The sequence below is a fragment of the Naegleria fowleri genome (genome assembly GCF_008403515.1).
Source record: "Naegleria fowleri strain ATCC 30894 chromosome Unknown tig58, whole genome shotgun sequence".
NCBI lineage: Eukaryota > Heterolobosea > Eutetramitea > Acrasida > Naegleriidae > Naegleria > Naegleria fowleri.
The window spans coordinates 540,594-556,371 of NW_025407990.1; the positions used below are offsets into that span (position 1 = coordinate 540,594).

Sequence of the window (15,778 nt, forward strand, 5' to 3'; positions counted from 1 at the left end):
AAAAACGTTATTTTTGTGTGTTCACAAAAATATTTCATCCTACCATGAACAATTCATCATCCGATAACAACAACAGCAATAATTACAATTACTATCCTGGCGGTACTACTGGCAGTACTGATGGTATGATGGACTCAAGTCACTCAACGAATAATCCCTACAATAGTGCTGGAATGACCTATATTCCCTATGGTGGTGGCGGTGATGGTCTTAACAACAACAACACTTTTGGCTATGGCATGTATCCTCCTCCTCAGCAACCACAATTATTACCCTACCCAACTTCATCAGGAGCAGGCGTTTACTATCCACCTTCATCCGACATGATGAATTACAATATGCCATATCCTACCTATCCCTCCACAACAACCAATAGCTATGAGCTAGTTCAAAAGCCTCCATCCACAACAACAACAACCACTACCGCTGCTAATATGACAACTACACATGTTCAGCCCACAACGATGGTCGACCTCAAGAGGAATGATGATGAACCAAAAAGTGAACCACTTCACCACGCTATTCGGAGCGAAGAACAAGTTCATGTCGATATCGACACTCCTCCTCATAACGTCAATGCGGCGACCATCGCCACTACTCAACATGTTGGTGCAAAACCCGAGTCCCCTCGCAGGTCATTGAGAAGACAAAATTCCATTCACTTGACATGTCCAAGAATTCATTGTGATTGTTTTAGCATGCCAGACTGTTTCAGTTGGTCAGATATGGGTCGCATGGAAAAGTATCGACTTTTCACAGTTGTTGCTGGAGTTTTCTTTTTCATCCTTGGTCTTGCTTTGTTTGCTATCACTGGAGCACTTTGGGGAGTTGTGAACTCGGATCCATTGATGGAGCGCGATCCAAATGCACTCATCTACGTGCATAGAAACTGTTGTTCAGTGGATTTTGTCGATGACTGCTATACCTCCAAGTCGAAATACTCCTACCGTACCTATTGCTATTATCAAGTGACCTTTCCACGATTGGGCACTGCTGCTTTGTTGAATGACTCTTTGAAGGGAAGAGGCATCGCATGCTCTTCTTCTAGCACAGATACCATCACACGTGTGACACAAAATTCATATTTGACTTCCTACTACTCAGTCATGTCTGGGAGACGAAATGTCGATTGTTTCACTGATAAGGATGAAAATAATGTGTCCCTCAGAGAACCATATAGCGAGCTATATTCGGGAATGGTAACTGGAGCGATTGTTTGTGTGAGCTTTGCCAGTGTCATAATGTTCACTATTTTCGTTAAGGTTGGAGTGTATTTGTATGTGAAGTGGAGAAGTTAAATGAGATTGATCACAAATTAAACGCTCCAATGATCGATCAAGTCAAGAATGAATATTTGCTATGATTGCACATATTTTAATGGTTGAGCGTATACCGTTCGTTGTCCTGTTGGAAAGAAAAAATGTTGTATAGTTCCGACGGCGCCACAATTAAGGTCCAGAAAAGGTAGTTAAGTATATTGTTCGTTCTTCTGGTTCCAACAAAATGAGCGAAAGGAGCCTCCTTAATGGTGCCTCTTTGGTTGGCCTCAATCACAGGCTTTCGGATGTGTCCCTTTCTCCGGTGGAAAATCTTCCAGCAGGCAATACAACGACCGCTACTAGTACTAACAACAATCAAGGAAACACCAACAACAACAGCAACAATCATTGCCTTCTGCCTCCAATTATCATCATCATCATGGATCGTACTCCATTACAGGCTCTGATAGTGCCTTAAGCGCCACCAACAGCTCTTCAAGTACCAATGATTCCTTTACTGCTCAAACTTTGGATTTGTTTGTTACCATGATTGTTTCCTTAATCGACTGTTCTCCCAAGAGATCATGGAGGACCTATTTTTTGCCATTAGTTCTCAATATCTACCTGATATGGACACAGTTATTCGTGGATACCATTGCTGATTTTGGTTGGGGAGAATATGGAACATATATATTTCAAATTGTAGTGAACTTTCCAACGACGCTTTTATTTCAAATGATACCTTATTGGGGTGTGGTTGCTTTAAGCTGTGTGTTCCTGTTACTCATATGGATTTACATTGGATTGCTAGTTTTTGCTTTTAGAAACACAGTCAAGCCAAGCAAATATTTCAAATGGTTGAAGGTCTTTATTCGACGTATCAGCTATGTCTTGAGAACATTTTCCTTGCTCATGGTTCATTTATTTGTTGGATTTTTTAATTGCGATCTTTCAAAGACTGTCAATATTTCAACAGTTGGAGGTGGCAGCATTCAAATGAATGCGTTACGACGTTACAATGGTGTGGCATGTTTAGAAACTCAAAACATTGTAATGATTGTCGTGGCGATTATTGGAATATTGTCTCTAATTATTGTATATCCAATAGCTGAATTTGCTATTACTCATTCATCTCCCTTCAGCAAAATGCCATTAATGGCCGAAAGCTCTCTAGTTACTACCTTAATGGGAATGTGTTGTATAATCCAAATGGTCCTTTCTCACATCATTCCTCAACACTATTTATACGCTTCTGCGATCATACAGGTGTTACTTAATATTGGAATGTGTTTAGTTATGTTTTACTATATACCTTTCCTGAGACGCTTGGATAATACGTTATATTTTGGTTTTGCCCTCTCAAAATTAGGAGCTAGTGTAGGAGCTTTAGTTTGCTCGTGTTCAAATTTAACTTCCACAGCCACTTCTTCCATTGATTTTGGCTATGGGTTTTCTATATTGACTTTGGGACTTGTTGTGATATGTTTTACGTGTGGATGTGTGGTAATGGAATCCTATATAAGATTACAAACATCAAGAATACGAGACAAAATGTTGACCTTTGAAATGTGTGTATATGAAAAAAGTTTGATTGTTGGAATAGAAAAATCTGCATCTTCTATTTATGCTGAAATAGAAGAAGGTAAAATGATTTCAGCTTTAAGATTATTTTTCAAACTTTGTCTCAAACAAGGTTCTAGCAGTACTTTGCATAAGGATATTGTGGATTCTGAAATTGCGATAGCATTCATTAAGGGAATTTCAAACCAAAAATCATTTTGCGATATTTACATGTTGATTTATGGTTCTAGCATTGGTAAGTGTCATATGAAACACAGTTGCTTTTTCTTCACACTTGAATATTCGCTAAAAGTGCTTTGAAGTGGCAAGGAGATCCAAATTGTGGAATATTTTCGCAAAATTTATTAAAAAGAGCCACAAAACAGCACCCGTCTTTTCTGCAACGCATTATCATACAGGAAAAGGTAAAACAAATTGAAACCATGTCACAGACCACTAACGGGTTGTTTGAAATCACCTCTCAAATTGACACTATCAACAAAAATCAGGCCAGTTTATTGTCTTTACATCGAGATTTTTGGAAAGAATTAGCTTCAGAGCATGTGAATTACGAAAATATCGAAAAAATTAATAGGAATATTTATTCTCTTATGACTGATTGCAAAAACTCGTTAACCAATCTATATTTCAACTATTCAAACAATAAGACCATTCTAAGATTATATGCGAGCTATATTGAAATTTTTGAGTTTAATAAGGAAATGGCTCAGACATTATATGCAGAGGCCAATAATATTGAAGAAGAAGAAATGAAGAAGAAACGAAAATTTTCCAGCCCAGTCAACATCTTCAATCTTAAACGAGGAAATAAGGTAGTACCCTCAATCACTACGAATGTATTAACTAAATATACGATTCTTGACGGAGGTAGCAATTATGAGGATGATCTACATGACACTGCATTAGATAATAAGGAGGAAACTACGTTCATGGATTTGGCAGGAGATGCTTTTGAAGATGCTCAATCTAAAAAAGAAAGTATGATGCGAATGGCAATAGCTTCTCCAAAGTCTCACAAATGGGCCACATTTTTACTAACCTCATATTTTATTGTTGCATTTTGTGTTATTTGTGCTTCAATAGGTTTGAGTGTATATTATTCTCGCAGTGTGAAGGTCAATGTTCCCTATTTGCAACAAGTGTGTTTTCCAAGCACAATTCCTCTTTCAATTATTAGGAATGTTCGAGCAGCTCAGAATTGGATCAATGCGTTTTATATATTCGAATTCTCTTGGTAAGTTGTCACTTCATCAATATCAATACATTACTGATCCTAGGACATGATAGGCCTCCAACGATTGATGGATTTCCTAGCGTCACAAAAAAATTTTACATTAACGATCACAAGAACAGGTTTGAAAATGATTTGAATCTGCTGAAAACCTTGTTGCAAGTCGGTCAACAAGATGTGTTTGATCCTGCCATCTATTCTGATTACTCTTCAAATAATTATCCTTTATTAATTCCAAATGAAGACTCAAATGATACAAATCTGTTCTACAATGGAGAGAATTCTCAAAGGTTGTCGTCAATAGTTGAGATAACCAACATGATTATCAAATATTCTGAAAAATTACTTGGTCAATATCCTTACAATTTATTAATGGATATCGAGACTGGAAATCATACTTTTGAAGAAAAACAAGTGTTATTGAATCAATTATCAAACAATGTGTATTTGAATCCATTACAAAACTATAATTACATGTTTCTATAGCAAAACATATATGGTTTCACTAATGCATATGAATCATTTTGCGAGAAGTATTTAAATAGATCTGTTTCGATAATCTCACGCTCATTCACTCAATTCTTAATCTTTATATCGGTTTCCTTGGGTATTTTCTTTGTACTAAGCGTAATATTATTGCTCTATGTGAGGTCTGAAATATTTTTCATTAGAAGACTGATCAGATTGTTGGAAAAGTTTTTGCAAAAAGACACGGTTGGAAAGATTTATCATTCCTTAAGCAAAAGGACAGACTATGAAGTTGTTCGTCAAGTGAAATCTTTTTCTTTAAACAAATTGAAGCCGAATGTAGCACTTCCATCCACCATATTATTATTATTATTTATTGCATTTACTTGTGTTGCTCTTATGTTTGTAGAGAGTTATTTGAATGCTCAAATGTCATCGATGGTGTTAGCCAACGTGAGACAGACAATTATTACAGCAACTGGAGTTCAAAGTGTTGAGTTCGAGGTTGGAGAAATTGTCACTTATTATGCTGCTTCAGAAATATCAAAACCAAATTCAATGCTATCTCCATCGTTTAAAAGAAGAGTCTCTTTTGGCGATCTCAGGCTGTACAAAGGCAAAGACAATTTAGATTTTCTATTCGACAATGTAATCAATAAGAGTCGTATGGTGAGCGAGTCTTTTTCCAAGTTAATATATGGAGACTTATCTCAAAACACACTTCCCTTAATTGGAATGTATCCTTCTGTTGACAAACTAATTACCATTGGATTTGACGGAAATTGCACAGCTTATCTTCAGAAAAATAATATTGCTCTTACCTATGCAAGTAATCTTCTGTATTGTCAAGGCCTTGAGCGAGTGTTAACTGGTTTTTTATCTGCAGCTCCCCTAGTACAGATGCTCGAAAGCAATACATTTTGCAGGCTGCTGCTTCCAAAAATGGAACCTTACTGGACGTTGTTCCTACACAGATGCAGCTGAATAACAGTTTTCGAATGTCTCTGCCTTTAACTACAAAATTTGTGACTTTCATCAACGAATTTGTTAAGAGTCCGAGTCAACCCTCTTCAACACTTGTGACAATATTTTCAATTCTGGGAATTTGTGGAACATGTATTTGCGCTTGCTGTGCCAATGTCATTTCATTCAATGTTTGGAACCAAATCCATTCTTTGAGAATGATGATAAATTATATTCCAGTTGAAATCCTTGACAGAAATGACAATTTAAAGAATTATATTCTTAATCATACCATTTCCCTCTCAAAGAATGATAAACTTGCCACAAAGAAGTCCAAAGACGGTGATTCAATGTATGACCTAAAATTAATTTTCAATTCAAGTGTAGAAGGCACCATTTTGTCAAAAGAAAGTGGAGAAATAGAATTATTCAACAACGCTGGGCTATCAATGTTTGGTATCAAAATCATAGAAATACTGGGAACATCCATGTATGAAATTTTTGACTCTGCTGTTCGTGACGTTAAAATTGACTTAATATTCAAATTATTCGCTGTTCGGCGTCATGCAGGAGTTATTGGAACCAAGAAAGTAAGTTTAGTGTTTCTTTCCTATCATGAATTAATGAGAACATTATTGTTATTAGTTTGCTTATGATTTATGGGGAGATACAATCAACGTCGCTTCCAGAATGGAATCTACCTCTCTTGCCGGAAGAATTCAGGTAAGTTTTAATGTAATGCTTGTTAAATTATTCAACAACAAGTGTCAATGGCATTATAAAAGGTGTCAAGATCTACCTACGCTCGAGTGTATAACCTGGGATATCAATTCGAAGAAAGGGAGGTGGAATTGAAAGGTAAGTCATCTTTTCAAATCTCATCATTATGATATTTTGAAATTTCAAAGGTAAGGGAGTTGTAAAAAGCTACCTATTGAACGAAAAGCATCACGGCCACCCATCCCACACAAGTAATCATACCAAAGAAACGCCACCACCTCAAACAATTCCTCTTGTTGTTGAAGATTTGGGTCAATCCACACATCATCAATAATATATTATTATGTTCGTCCATTCATTAAATTTCATAAAACAGTAAACTTGCTTGTTTATCATATGTTGCTCTATTTCAAAATTGTCACGCCTCAATATCATTAAAGCTTACTTGGTGTATCCACCACACTCTCCTTCTTTTGAAATGGATCAATAAAGCTGTTTGCATTTTCTGTAAATCCTTTTTTCAAAAGCCAATCACGTAATCCATAACCAGTTCCAGCTTTCCAAGGTCGAACCTTGTCAATTCTCACCATTTGATAATCACTCAATTCGTTGGTATCAATACGGATTTCCTCATTTGAATCTTCACACACTTGAACATGATACACAATAATAATCTCGTTCTTGAATGCAAAATTATAAACTCCAATTAAATCTTGTGGAGTTACAATGACTTGTTGCAATCCTAACTCTTCTTGTACCTCTCTTTTGACAGCATCGAGAGGATCCTCCTTGCATTCAACAAATCCAGAAACCAATCCATACCTGAGTTGAATGGACAAATCACACACAATTACATCACAACGTTCATGTAATCACCACCATCAAATACATTTCACTCCTAAATACCACACATTCCCAAAACCAATTTTTTAACACCTACCAATGACTAGGCCAAGTCTTATTCTGAATCAACACCAAATGTTCATGATCTTTCCATTCCACAATCGCTGCCACCACAGGCACTGGATTATTATAGAGAATAAAACCACAAGACAAGCATTTCATTCGTGAAATTTTCGTCCTATTGTTGTTGTTCTTGTTGCTAGAGAGTCCTTCCTCTTGAACTTGTTGCATTTCGTGCGCACATTTTTGACAATAGATTTTCTTGTGAGTTTTTTCGTCCGAACGCACAACAACAACTGACGACGCGTCGGAAGTGATTTGGGATTCAGACAACATGGTTGTTGTTGTTGTTGGCCTTGTGGTTGTTGTGGAGTGAGATCTCACCTGTTGTTGTTGTTGTTCCGACATTTTTTTCTGTTGGAAAGTTGTTTGATCTTTCCAAAGGTGATCGTATGTTGTGATTCAAAGGATGATTTGAATGAATATTCATAACAATATATTGAATTTCATGAAAAGATTAATTCTATTGATTGTGTGATCGACTCGTCCAGCACTCCAAAAAATCTTTTGGAAAAAAAATGTTCTCTCGAATAAGCCTTCCATCTTTTGTGTGCAAGGGAAGAATGAGGAGGAACCATTTGTCATCATCTCTGCGAAGTTTTCTGATTTCATGTTTGATTTATTCTTTAGGTTTTATGTTGTTCATGATGGTGATGTCGAGCAATCATTTTGAATCAGTAGAGGCAAAGGTATCTCAGAAAATGAATGAATTATTATCATCATCGGGATCAGGAATGATATCATTAAAGAGAGAACAAGCCTTTTCATTATTGGATGGGTTGAATGCTTTAAAGGATTCAAATAATGCATCAAATTATAATAATACTTACTTGACTCTACAATGTGCCACAAATCCTTTACTGGGACCCGATAATCAATATCCAAAAGATGGTGATCCAAAGAACGGATTTTTGTGGTTTATGAATGGCTGCCATTTGTAGGTTTTGTGAATTTCAATGAGATTCAATAATTTCGATCTGGAATATTTAAATATTCAAAAATTTACAATTATGTGACGAAATATGACTGAAAATATTATTTACAATATTTGTACCACACCCCATAGTGATCCAACAAGCACCTACATTCCATCAAACACAAAGCAAGCACTTTATAGGCTCTCACAATATGTATTGCAATGGTTTGATATGTTCCGTTTTGTGAATCCATTTTTATTTGCATTGTGCTTTTTACTTCCTTTCCTTCTGAGTGTATACGATGAAGATCATTACACTGAAGAGTTGGGCAGTAATTTTGCATACTACGTCTTGCAAACATTGGCTCTCTTCTTCAGGCTTGCAATTGTGCAATCATTTAACATGGTACTTTTGTTAGCCATTCGTCAACCATGCCCTTGTTCATGCCGATTTGTGGGCTATGGAAATTTGCACCAAGGCGGTGACATTGACTCACAAAGCGTGAATGGATTTTTCTCAGTAATGCAGGAACCATTTAGTCCTTCGAACGTGACAGCAGGAACCACTTTCATTCTTGGAAATAGCCTTGGCTGGTGCATGCCAAATGAGGAAGTTCTAATGGGAATTGTCTTGATCATGCATGTTTTGGAGAGATACTCTGTGTTTGTTGGGCTTCCAGCTCTTATTATTTTGCCATGTACTGCAATTTTAGCCGGCGAAAGTAGCGTTGGACAAATGTTGACTTCTCTTGCAATTGGTATAATTTATCATTTTTATTCGACAAGGACGCCTTTAGTGCTCCGAAGCATTGATTTTGTGATCACACTCTTTGGCGGAATCATTGCATTGTTTGTGACCAAACATTTTTATCCAGAAGTTGATTTTGCGTACACAACACTCTTTTGGGAAGGACTTATTTATCAAATTTTCTCTGTATTGATGCTATTCTTATGTTTTTCAATGGCATTCCTGAAAAGAATGATGTTAAGATGGTCCTTGTATCGATTGTCTCCAAAGGACATTCAATATATGAACATGAAATTGCTGCCAGATAATCAGAGCTTTTCAACATTCGATAAACAATTGGAAGAGATGCAACAAGGAGATGGTATTCGCTCCTCTGTTAATGATAGAATTAAGAGAAGAAGATCCCGAAGGGTTGGAGTTTCTGAGGAAGAAAACCTATCGCTCATCCAAGATTACAATGGAAATGTGTTTTCAAGACTTTACCACAAAAAGTACTTGATGATTCTTGTTTTATTCATAACATTTATCAGTTTGTGTGCCCTTCATGTATTGAGTGAATGGATGAATGAAGCCCTTTCCTTTGGGCGTGACAAATTTTAAGAAGTGAATGAAGGAGCTCCCAAAGTGAATTAAATGATACTAACTTGTGCATCAATAATTTGTAGTTGATAAATTTACACAATGTGGTTGTTTATTAGATCCAAATCCTTTACTTCTCATCAACCATATCTACTCCATGGTGCAAAAGATCCAAGTCATGTTCCCTAGATAGAATTTCCTCTTGTTTTTTCATGAGGAAAGAGAAAATGTCACTAATGGAAACAATACCAACCACTCGTGAGTACTCGTCAACACACACCAATCTGTGAATACGTGTTGTGGACAAGTGCCTTAATACCTTCTCGAAAGATTCTGATTTTGTACAAGTAAAAACTGGAATTCTTGGTCTCGTCTTGAGAGCCTCTCCCAGAGTCATTTCAAGTCTATAGTCTCCATCTCTAACAAAGTAAACAATGTCGTATCTTGAAAACACATCCACTACGCATCCTTCATCATTTACAACAGGAATGGCAGAGACTTTATACTTGGCAAAAAGACAAACAGCTGCAAAAAGTTGCATTTCCATTTTTGCTGTTACAACATTCACATAGGTACCAATTCCTAAATCTTCCAGACTGTATTGGAAAATAGGTGACTCAAATTTCAACTATTTGTATTCGGCAGGAAACAAGTGGATGATTGGAGTGAGAAAAAATTGAAATTGGTAAAACTTACATTTTGAACTAGATATGCAAGAAGATGAGAGTGAGTAATAATGTGAAGTAAGGCTCCCTTTGGTGACAAAACTGGAAGACGGTGAATGGAATACTTGCTAAGAGTGTGAATTGAAGTAAGAAGAGTATCTTCTGGTGTTACATAAATAAGTTTGTCTGGTCTTGTACGTTTTTGCATGGCTCTCCATTCTCTAATTGTTTTGTGTGTGACTAAATCTTGAATGACGTCCATTTGATTGTGGAACAACAGTAAAATATCAATCAAATCTGTCACAGTTAACATTCCGACAAGACAACTCTTTTCACTGTCCCATAGTGATGCAAAAGATATATCTATTTATCATCGTGGTTAGTAATATATAGAATTGAATGTGGTGATATAATTTTCATGGTGTACATTTTTGAACGGTAGGTTGGTGTTATCCTAGGTAGAACAGGTTACGATGAAACATACCGTTATTAGCAGCTACTTGAAATGCCTCTCTAACAGGTAGATCAATGTCGAATACAATAACTTTTCCAGAATAGGGCATTAAATCATAATTTGTGTTTGTTTTGAAGAAGTCGAAAATTGGATCCAAAATTTCCTCTTGAATTTGTCCAGTTGTTACTCGGGGTTTACTTGTTGGAGATGAACTAATGATAACTCCATCTTCATCGCTCATGATATGCGTGGAACGCGAAGGTTTGTGTGTGATTGAATGGACATTGGATTCAGGAAGACTTGAATCCTCCATATAGAAATCATCTTGACTGGTCTTTTTTGGTATATTCATGTTGTTGTTTTGTGATGTGCTCTTATTGTTACTTTTTTCGATCGATGATGGACCTTGTTGTTGTATATTCCAACTCACAGTAACCGGAGCGAGATTTTCGGATGACGTTCTTTGAAAAAATGTTTGTGTAGTGCTGCTGGTTGGTTGCTGTTCACTTTTCTGCGCAGTACTATTGGTTGCTTTTGTATTCTCTTGTGTTGTTTCCGTTGTTGGCAACGATGATGATTGTGTACACACAATAATGTCCGTGGTGGGAATGATGATGGTTGGACTCTCCTCAGAGTGATGATGGTGAGGATGATATGCCGAATATTTTTTTGGATGTTGGAGAGCTTTGGCGCTTTCTTCTACAAGAGCCTTTTCTCGCAGGATGTTCCCTTTTGCTTCTTCATGATTTGGATTGGGCAATGTATTGAATTTGTTTGGGTCATCATCATGGTGATGATGATGGGGAGAGGTGCGTGTGTGTGCATGATGAGGTCGTCGATATTTATGAAGACCATGTAGAGGATGATGGAGTTGAGCTTCTGTTGGTTTGGGATAAGGCTCTGAATCGAAATAGTCCATTACATGATGATGATGAGGTGGCTGATGGATCCGTGGGCTCAGTGGGGACATGGTGGAGAGTAAATTCTGATGATGATGCACAGTGGTTGGTTCTGAGAGAGAAATGTTTGCTCCATCCTCTTGATGAGAGTGTGCCACCACCCCTTGAGAGGTATCCAATGATTCCAATAGTGCATGTTTGTGAGAATCATGTTGATGTGTAGGACCCTGTGCTTTCTGTGTGGATGGTTCTTGTGGTTGAGGATGTTGCGAAGAGACTTGATTTGATTTCGGCACTGGCTGATGATATGATAAGGGCGAAAGATTGGGATGTAACAACGAAGGTACCAAGGAAGTTGGTGTTTTCGGTGATGAAACATTCTGTCGATCATGTTCAGGATGCATGACTTGTCCACAGTCAGCACCAGTGCTTGGTTTCAAAGCTGAACGATCCTCATGATGAGTTTGAGGATGAGAATAAGGAGGAGGCTGCTGTTGTTGTGGATGTTGAGACTCTTGGGATTCATTTTGAGGGAAATGAACCTCAAGTTTTGGAAGATGTTTCATGTGAGGATGTTGAGCATGAACCTCCCCTTGCAAGTGTTGGGATCCAATTCCATCTTGTTCTTTATTACTATGGGAGGTTGAGTGATGAGACTGCTGACTGTGGTTGTTGTTATTCGACTTGAACAAGTGCTGAAAACGAGTGAGAATTCTACGAAGCGTTTGGTTGGGAGAATCAGGATTGGTATTGAACGGATACGACAGTGGATGAGAGGTAGTGGGAGAGTTCATCATAATCTCCTCCATGCCATGATGATGATGAGAATCATGAAGGGCATTGAGAGAATTTTCATCCTCATGAGGAGCACTCGGGCGAAATAAGGAAGATGAAATCTTTTCATGATGGAACTGCAGCACATCGAACGGTGGATGCTTGATATTCGTGGGAGTGAGTGGATACGGATGTAAATCCTCCTCATGATACATTTCAATGATGGAGGCTGGATTTCGATGAGAGGTTAGATTGGCCCGAAACGCAAACATACTATTGTGGTGGTGGTCGTGGTCGTGGTGGTTGTTGTTGTTACTAGAGGACGTAGTAGCAGCAGCGTGAGAATCATGATGATGGTGATAGTTACTTCTCACACCTGGTGAATAAGGAGGTCTCGGAGATGAAGGTGGAAACAAGTTGGTTGGAGAATTGAGTGCAGAGAACTGCATTTGCTGATGGTGTTGAGGACAATAGTATGGAGTGGGTGGATACGAATGAGAATGTACAGAAGAAGAAGAAATACGGGTGCTTGTTTGAACTTCAGAAGAATCCTTTTCACAGAGATGTGATGGTGAGGGAAGAGGTGTCGAAGGATGATCACTCGTCTCGTGATGGGAATGTGCATTCGAATGAGGGTGATGATGATGATGAGTGGTCAATTTCTTGAGCCATTGAGGTAAGAAATGATGAGGTGAAGTGTTGGTTGGAGATAATTCCTTATTTGGAGGTTGATAAGGAGGACTCTTGGTTGATGGTGGTGAGGGTGGTGATGTATACATTCGAAATCGAGGATCATGTTGAACACTAGCTCTTTGTTTTCTTGGAGGTGAAGTAGTGGTTGGATTCAATAGTGGTGAGAAGGATGGTGAAGCTCCCGATGACAATGAGGAATGATTATTCATGTTGTTGTTGTTGTCTTTGGGGTGAGTGGATGGTTGGGAATGCTCTGGTGAATGTTGTGGTGGCGGTGGCGGTGGCGGTGGATGATGAATGGAATGTCTTCTGAAGAAGGAATGAATATCGAGAGAACGAGAACCCGACTTGGTGTGGTGGTTGTTGTGAGAAGAAGACATTGTTCCTTGCTTGTGAGGTGACACCAATGGTTGTTGTGGTTGTGGTTGTTCTAATAACGAGCAATGGTAAGGTGACAATTGAATGATGATGATAGTTAAGAAGAAGAATTGGAAGTTAGAAACTCAAAAACGAGAGTTGTGGCTGTTCGATTAATTTGTTGTTGAGATTGGAAAATGCACTGCGAGTGATGAGTTGTTGTTTCTGATGGTGTTGTTGTCGAGTGATCCTTACTGAGAAACAGAAAAGCGTCACCTTCTCAATCGTGTGGCATTTCCATTGATGGGTTTTTTCCTTAATCATGAATTTTATTCAAACAAGAGTGACCACAGAAGGGTACACTTGTGAATACAACCATGCATGAATGATGATGATCAATGATTTATTTCTTACTCTTCTTAGAGCTACCGCCACTTTGGTCAGTGTTTCTCTTTCTCTTTGGAGTAGTGGTGATATCAATTTCTTCTTCGTTCTCTTCATCTTCTTCGTCTTCTTCATCCTCTTCCATTTCGAACATTTCATCCATAAGATCAACTACTGGCCATTCAGGTAAGGAATCCTCACACATGGTGGCATAATATTCAACACCTTTGGCGAGTTCTTCTGGAGTAATGAGACAACTATCCAACTTTTCCTCAATTTCCTTTTGGTTCATGGATTTACCAATAAATAAAATTTCAGTTCGACGATCTCCGTGTTCACCTTCAATCTTTGATTTCAACTTTTCAATAACTTCAGGGGAGAATAAAGCAAGTTCTTCTTCTTCAAGACTAGAAACGAATGGACCAGCTGAAGAAAATTCAATAAGGTTCTTCACATGATTCCAGTCACCAGTTTCGTTGTTTCTTGTGCAGAGCCAGAAAATTCCCTATTTTTGAATATTGTCATCATGAAAGGATTCATTGCAGGGTGGCAGTCATTATAAAACCATAATAATTATAATCGAAGAATATTAAAAGAGAAAGCAAAACGTTAGAATCAAAAAGTCCATTTCTCAAACAAATGACTTACCTTTGATCGAATAATACCAGAATCCTTATTTAAATAATCAGAACCATGAACGAACTTGTCCAACTTTTCAGTATTGAAAGGACGTCTTCTCTTATAGACAAAGCTTGAAATTCCTTCAATAGTCTCAGATTTCACATCACCATCAATTTGCTTCATCCACACTGGAGTATCATTCTCAGCATTCTCCAATGAATACAAACCAGTATTGAAAAGTTCCTTTGTTTTGTCATCTGCAACATTGGTCATTACCTTAGCGAGAGGATTCAACTTTTTAATCAAAGCTTCCACTGTCTTTTTATCTTCTACCTTATCAAGATTATTAATAATCACAATTTTGGCTTCCTCAATTTGTTCGACCAATTGGAAAGAGATTTGTTCGTTTGCTATTCCCTCTGGAACTGCATCTTCTCCATATCTTTCAGTAAAAGTTTCTTCTGATTCGAGGTCTTTCATAAAAGTCTCAGCATCTACCACTGCAACAATGTTATCGAGAGGAGCCATGTCATTCATTCGGACACCATCTTCTTCATCATGATTACAATTTTCATCGTGTTCATGTTCTTCCTCTTCCGAAATGACTGTAGCAAATGCTTGAATGGTGAGATCGAGAGGTTCCATTTTGTCGACTTCAAAGAGACAGGCATCGAATTTCTTGTCCACGACGAATGAACTCAATTGTTCCAAATAGAGATCTGAAGATTGAACGAGCAAGCTACCATTCTTGAGAGCAATGAGATCCTCTTGTTGTTTTTCGATTTGAGAGGATTCAAATTTGACTGTGTGAGATAAAGACAATACATGATGAAGAGGTTTAAATTTGAATTTGTATGTGTTGAATTGCAAGTAATGATGATTCACGTATCAAAAGATGAATATATTGTTGATATGAATAATATTAATAGTCAAAACAAGATTGATTAATTTCAAAATATTTTGAAACATAGGATGGCAAGGGTGATGATGTTGAATTTGATGATGACATTATGAATAATGATATTATTATTCTTGTGTTGATATCATTCAATATAACATACATTTTTGTAAATCATTCACAAAAAGAACAATCTTCATGCCATCCTTATTCTCTGCAACTTTCTTACAGATCAAGGATTTGCTTTCATCCGAAATACCAGTGAGCAAGGTGACTGGAACTTTCTTGAGTGCGGCAGTAGCTTCTGTTGTGCTCATTTTGTTTTCTTCAAATAAAATGTTTAACAACAAATTGTTTTGGCGCAAATTTTGTTCTTTGATTATTTAGGCCAACCACAAATTCAATAAGTCATTGATGTTTCAAACAGTTTGAATAATAATTATTAGGTAAGGAAAAAACACTTTGTGTTAAAATATAGGAAAAGGTGTAATGAATGATTTTAGAATTTATACAAATGAAATGGAAATAATAAATAAGGGAATGAAAATTCTCGTCATTAGGAGAGGTGGAATGAGATCATTGTTCTGAGAGAGAACAAATAGTGA

At 37.4% G+C, this 15,778-nt stretch overlaps 7 protein-coding genes across 7 annotated transcripts; 4 read left to right on the plus strand and 3 right to left on the minus strand.

Moving 5' to 3' along the window:
* Positions 1 to 44: 44 nt before the first annotated feature.
* FDP41_007298 (uncharacterized protein) lies at positions 45 to 3,140 on the plus strand (the record flags this gene model as incomplete). Its single annotated transcript, XM_044711027.1, has 3 exons — positions 45 to 1,276; positions 1,640 to 3,075; positions 3,133 to 3,140. The coding sequence occupies 3 exons, from the start codon at positions 45 to 47 to the stop codon at positions 3,138 to 3,140; spliced, it is 2,676 nt and encodes an 891-aa protein (XP_044558624.1).
* A 122-nt stretch (positions 3,141 to 3,262) lies between these two features.
* Positions 3,263 to 4,557, plus strand: FDP41_007299 (uncharacterized protein; the record flags this gene model as incomplete). The annotated part of the gene is made up of 2 exons (XM_044711028.1): positions 3,263 to 4,074; positions 4,128 to 4,557. The coding sequence occupies 2 exons, from the start codon at positions 3,263 to 3,265 to the stop codon at positions 4,555 to 4,557; spliced, it is 1,242 nt and encodes a 413-aa protein (XP_044558625.1).
* Positions 4,558 to 4,968: 411 nt separating this feature from the next.
* On the plus strand, positions 4,969 to 6,556 carry FDP41_007300 (uncharacterized protein; the record flags this gene model as incomplete). Its single annotated transcript, XM_044711031.1, has 5 exons — positions 4,969 to 5,433; positions 5,592 to 6,092; positions 6,148 to 6,225; positions 6,288 to 6,360; positions 6,411 to 6,556. 5 exons carry the CDS (start codon positions 4,969 to 4,971, stop codon positions 6,554 to 6,556), a joined length of 1,263 nt encoding a protein of 420 aa, XP_044558626.1.
* Positions 6,557 to 6,656: 100 nt separating this feature from the next.
* On the minus strand, positions 6,657 to 7,533 carry FDP41_007301 (uncharacterized protein; the record flags this gene model as incomplete). The annotated part of the gene is made up of 2 exons (XM_044711032.1): positions 6,657 to 7,044; positions 7,163 to 7,533. The coding sequence occupies 2 exons, from the start codon at positions 7,531 to 7,533 to the stop codon at positions 6,657 to 6,659; spliced, it is 759 nt and encodes a 252-aa protein (XP_044558627.1).
* Positions 7,534 to 7,886: 353 nt separating this feature from the next.
* Positions 7,887 to 9,449, plus strand: FDP41_007302 (uncharacterized protein; the record flags this gene model as incomplete). The annotated part of the gene is made up of 2 exons (XM_044711033.1): positions 7,887 to 8,122; positions 8,252 to 9,449. 2 exons carry the CDS (start codon positions 7,887 to 7,889, stop codon positions 9,447 to 9,449), a joined length of 1,434 nt encoding a protein of 477 aa, XP_044558628.1.
* Positions 9,450 to 9,558: 109 nt separating this feature from the next.
* FDP41_007303 (uncharacterized protein) lies at positions 9,559 to 13,122 on the minus strand (the record flags this gene model as incomplete). Its single annotated transcript, XM_044711034.1, has 3 exons — positions 9,559 to 10,056; positions 10,125 to 10,456; positions 10,578 to 13,122. 3 exons carry the CDS (start codon positions 13,120 to 13,122, stop codon positions 9,559 to 9,561), a joined length of 3,375 nt encoding a protein of 1,124 aa, XP_044558629.1.
* A 551-nt stretch (positions 13,123 to 13,673) lies between these two features.
* On the minus strand, positions 13,674 to 15,490 carry FDP41_007304 (uncharacterized protein; the record flags this gene model as incomplete). The annotated part of the gene is made up of 3 exons (XM_044711035.1): positions 13,674 to 14,159; positions 14,303 to 15,078; positions 15,337 to 15,490. The coding sequence occupies 3 exons, from the start codon at positions 15,488 to 15,490 to the stop codon at positions 13,674 to 13,676; spliced, it is 1,416 nt and encodes a 471-aa protein (XP_044558630.1).
* Between the last annotated feature and the right edge of the window lie 288 nt (positions 15,491 to 15,778).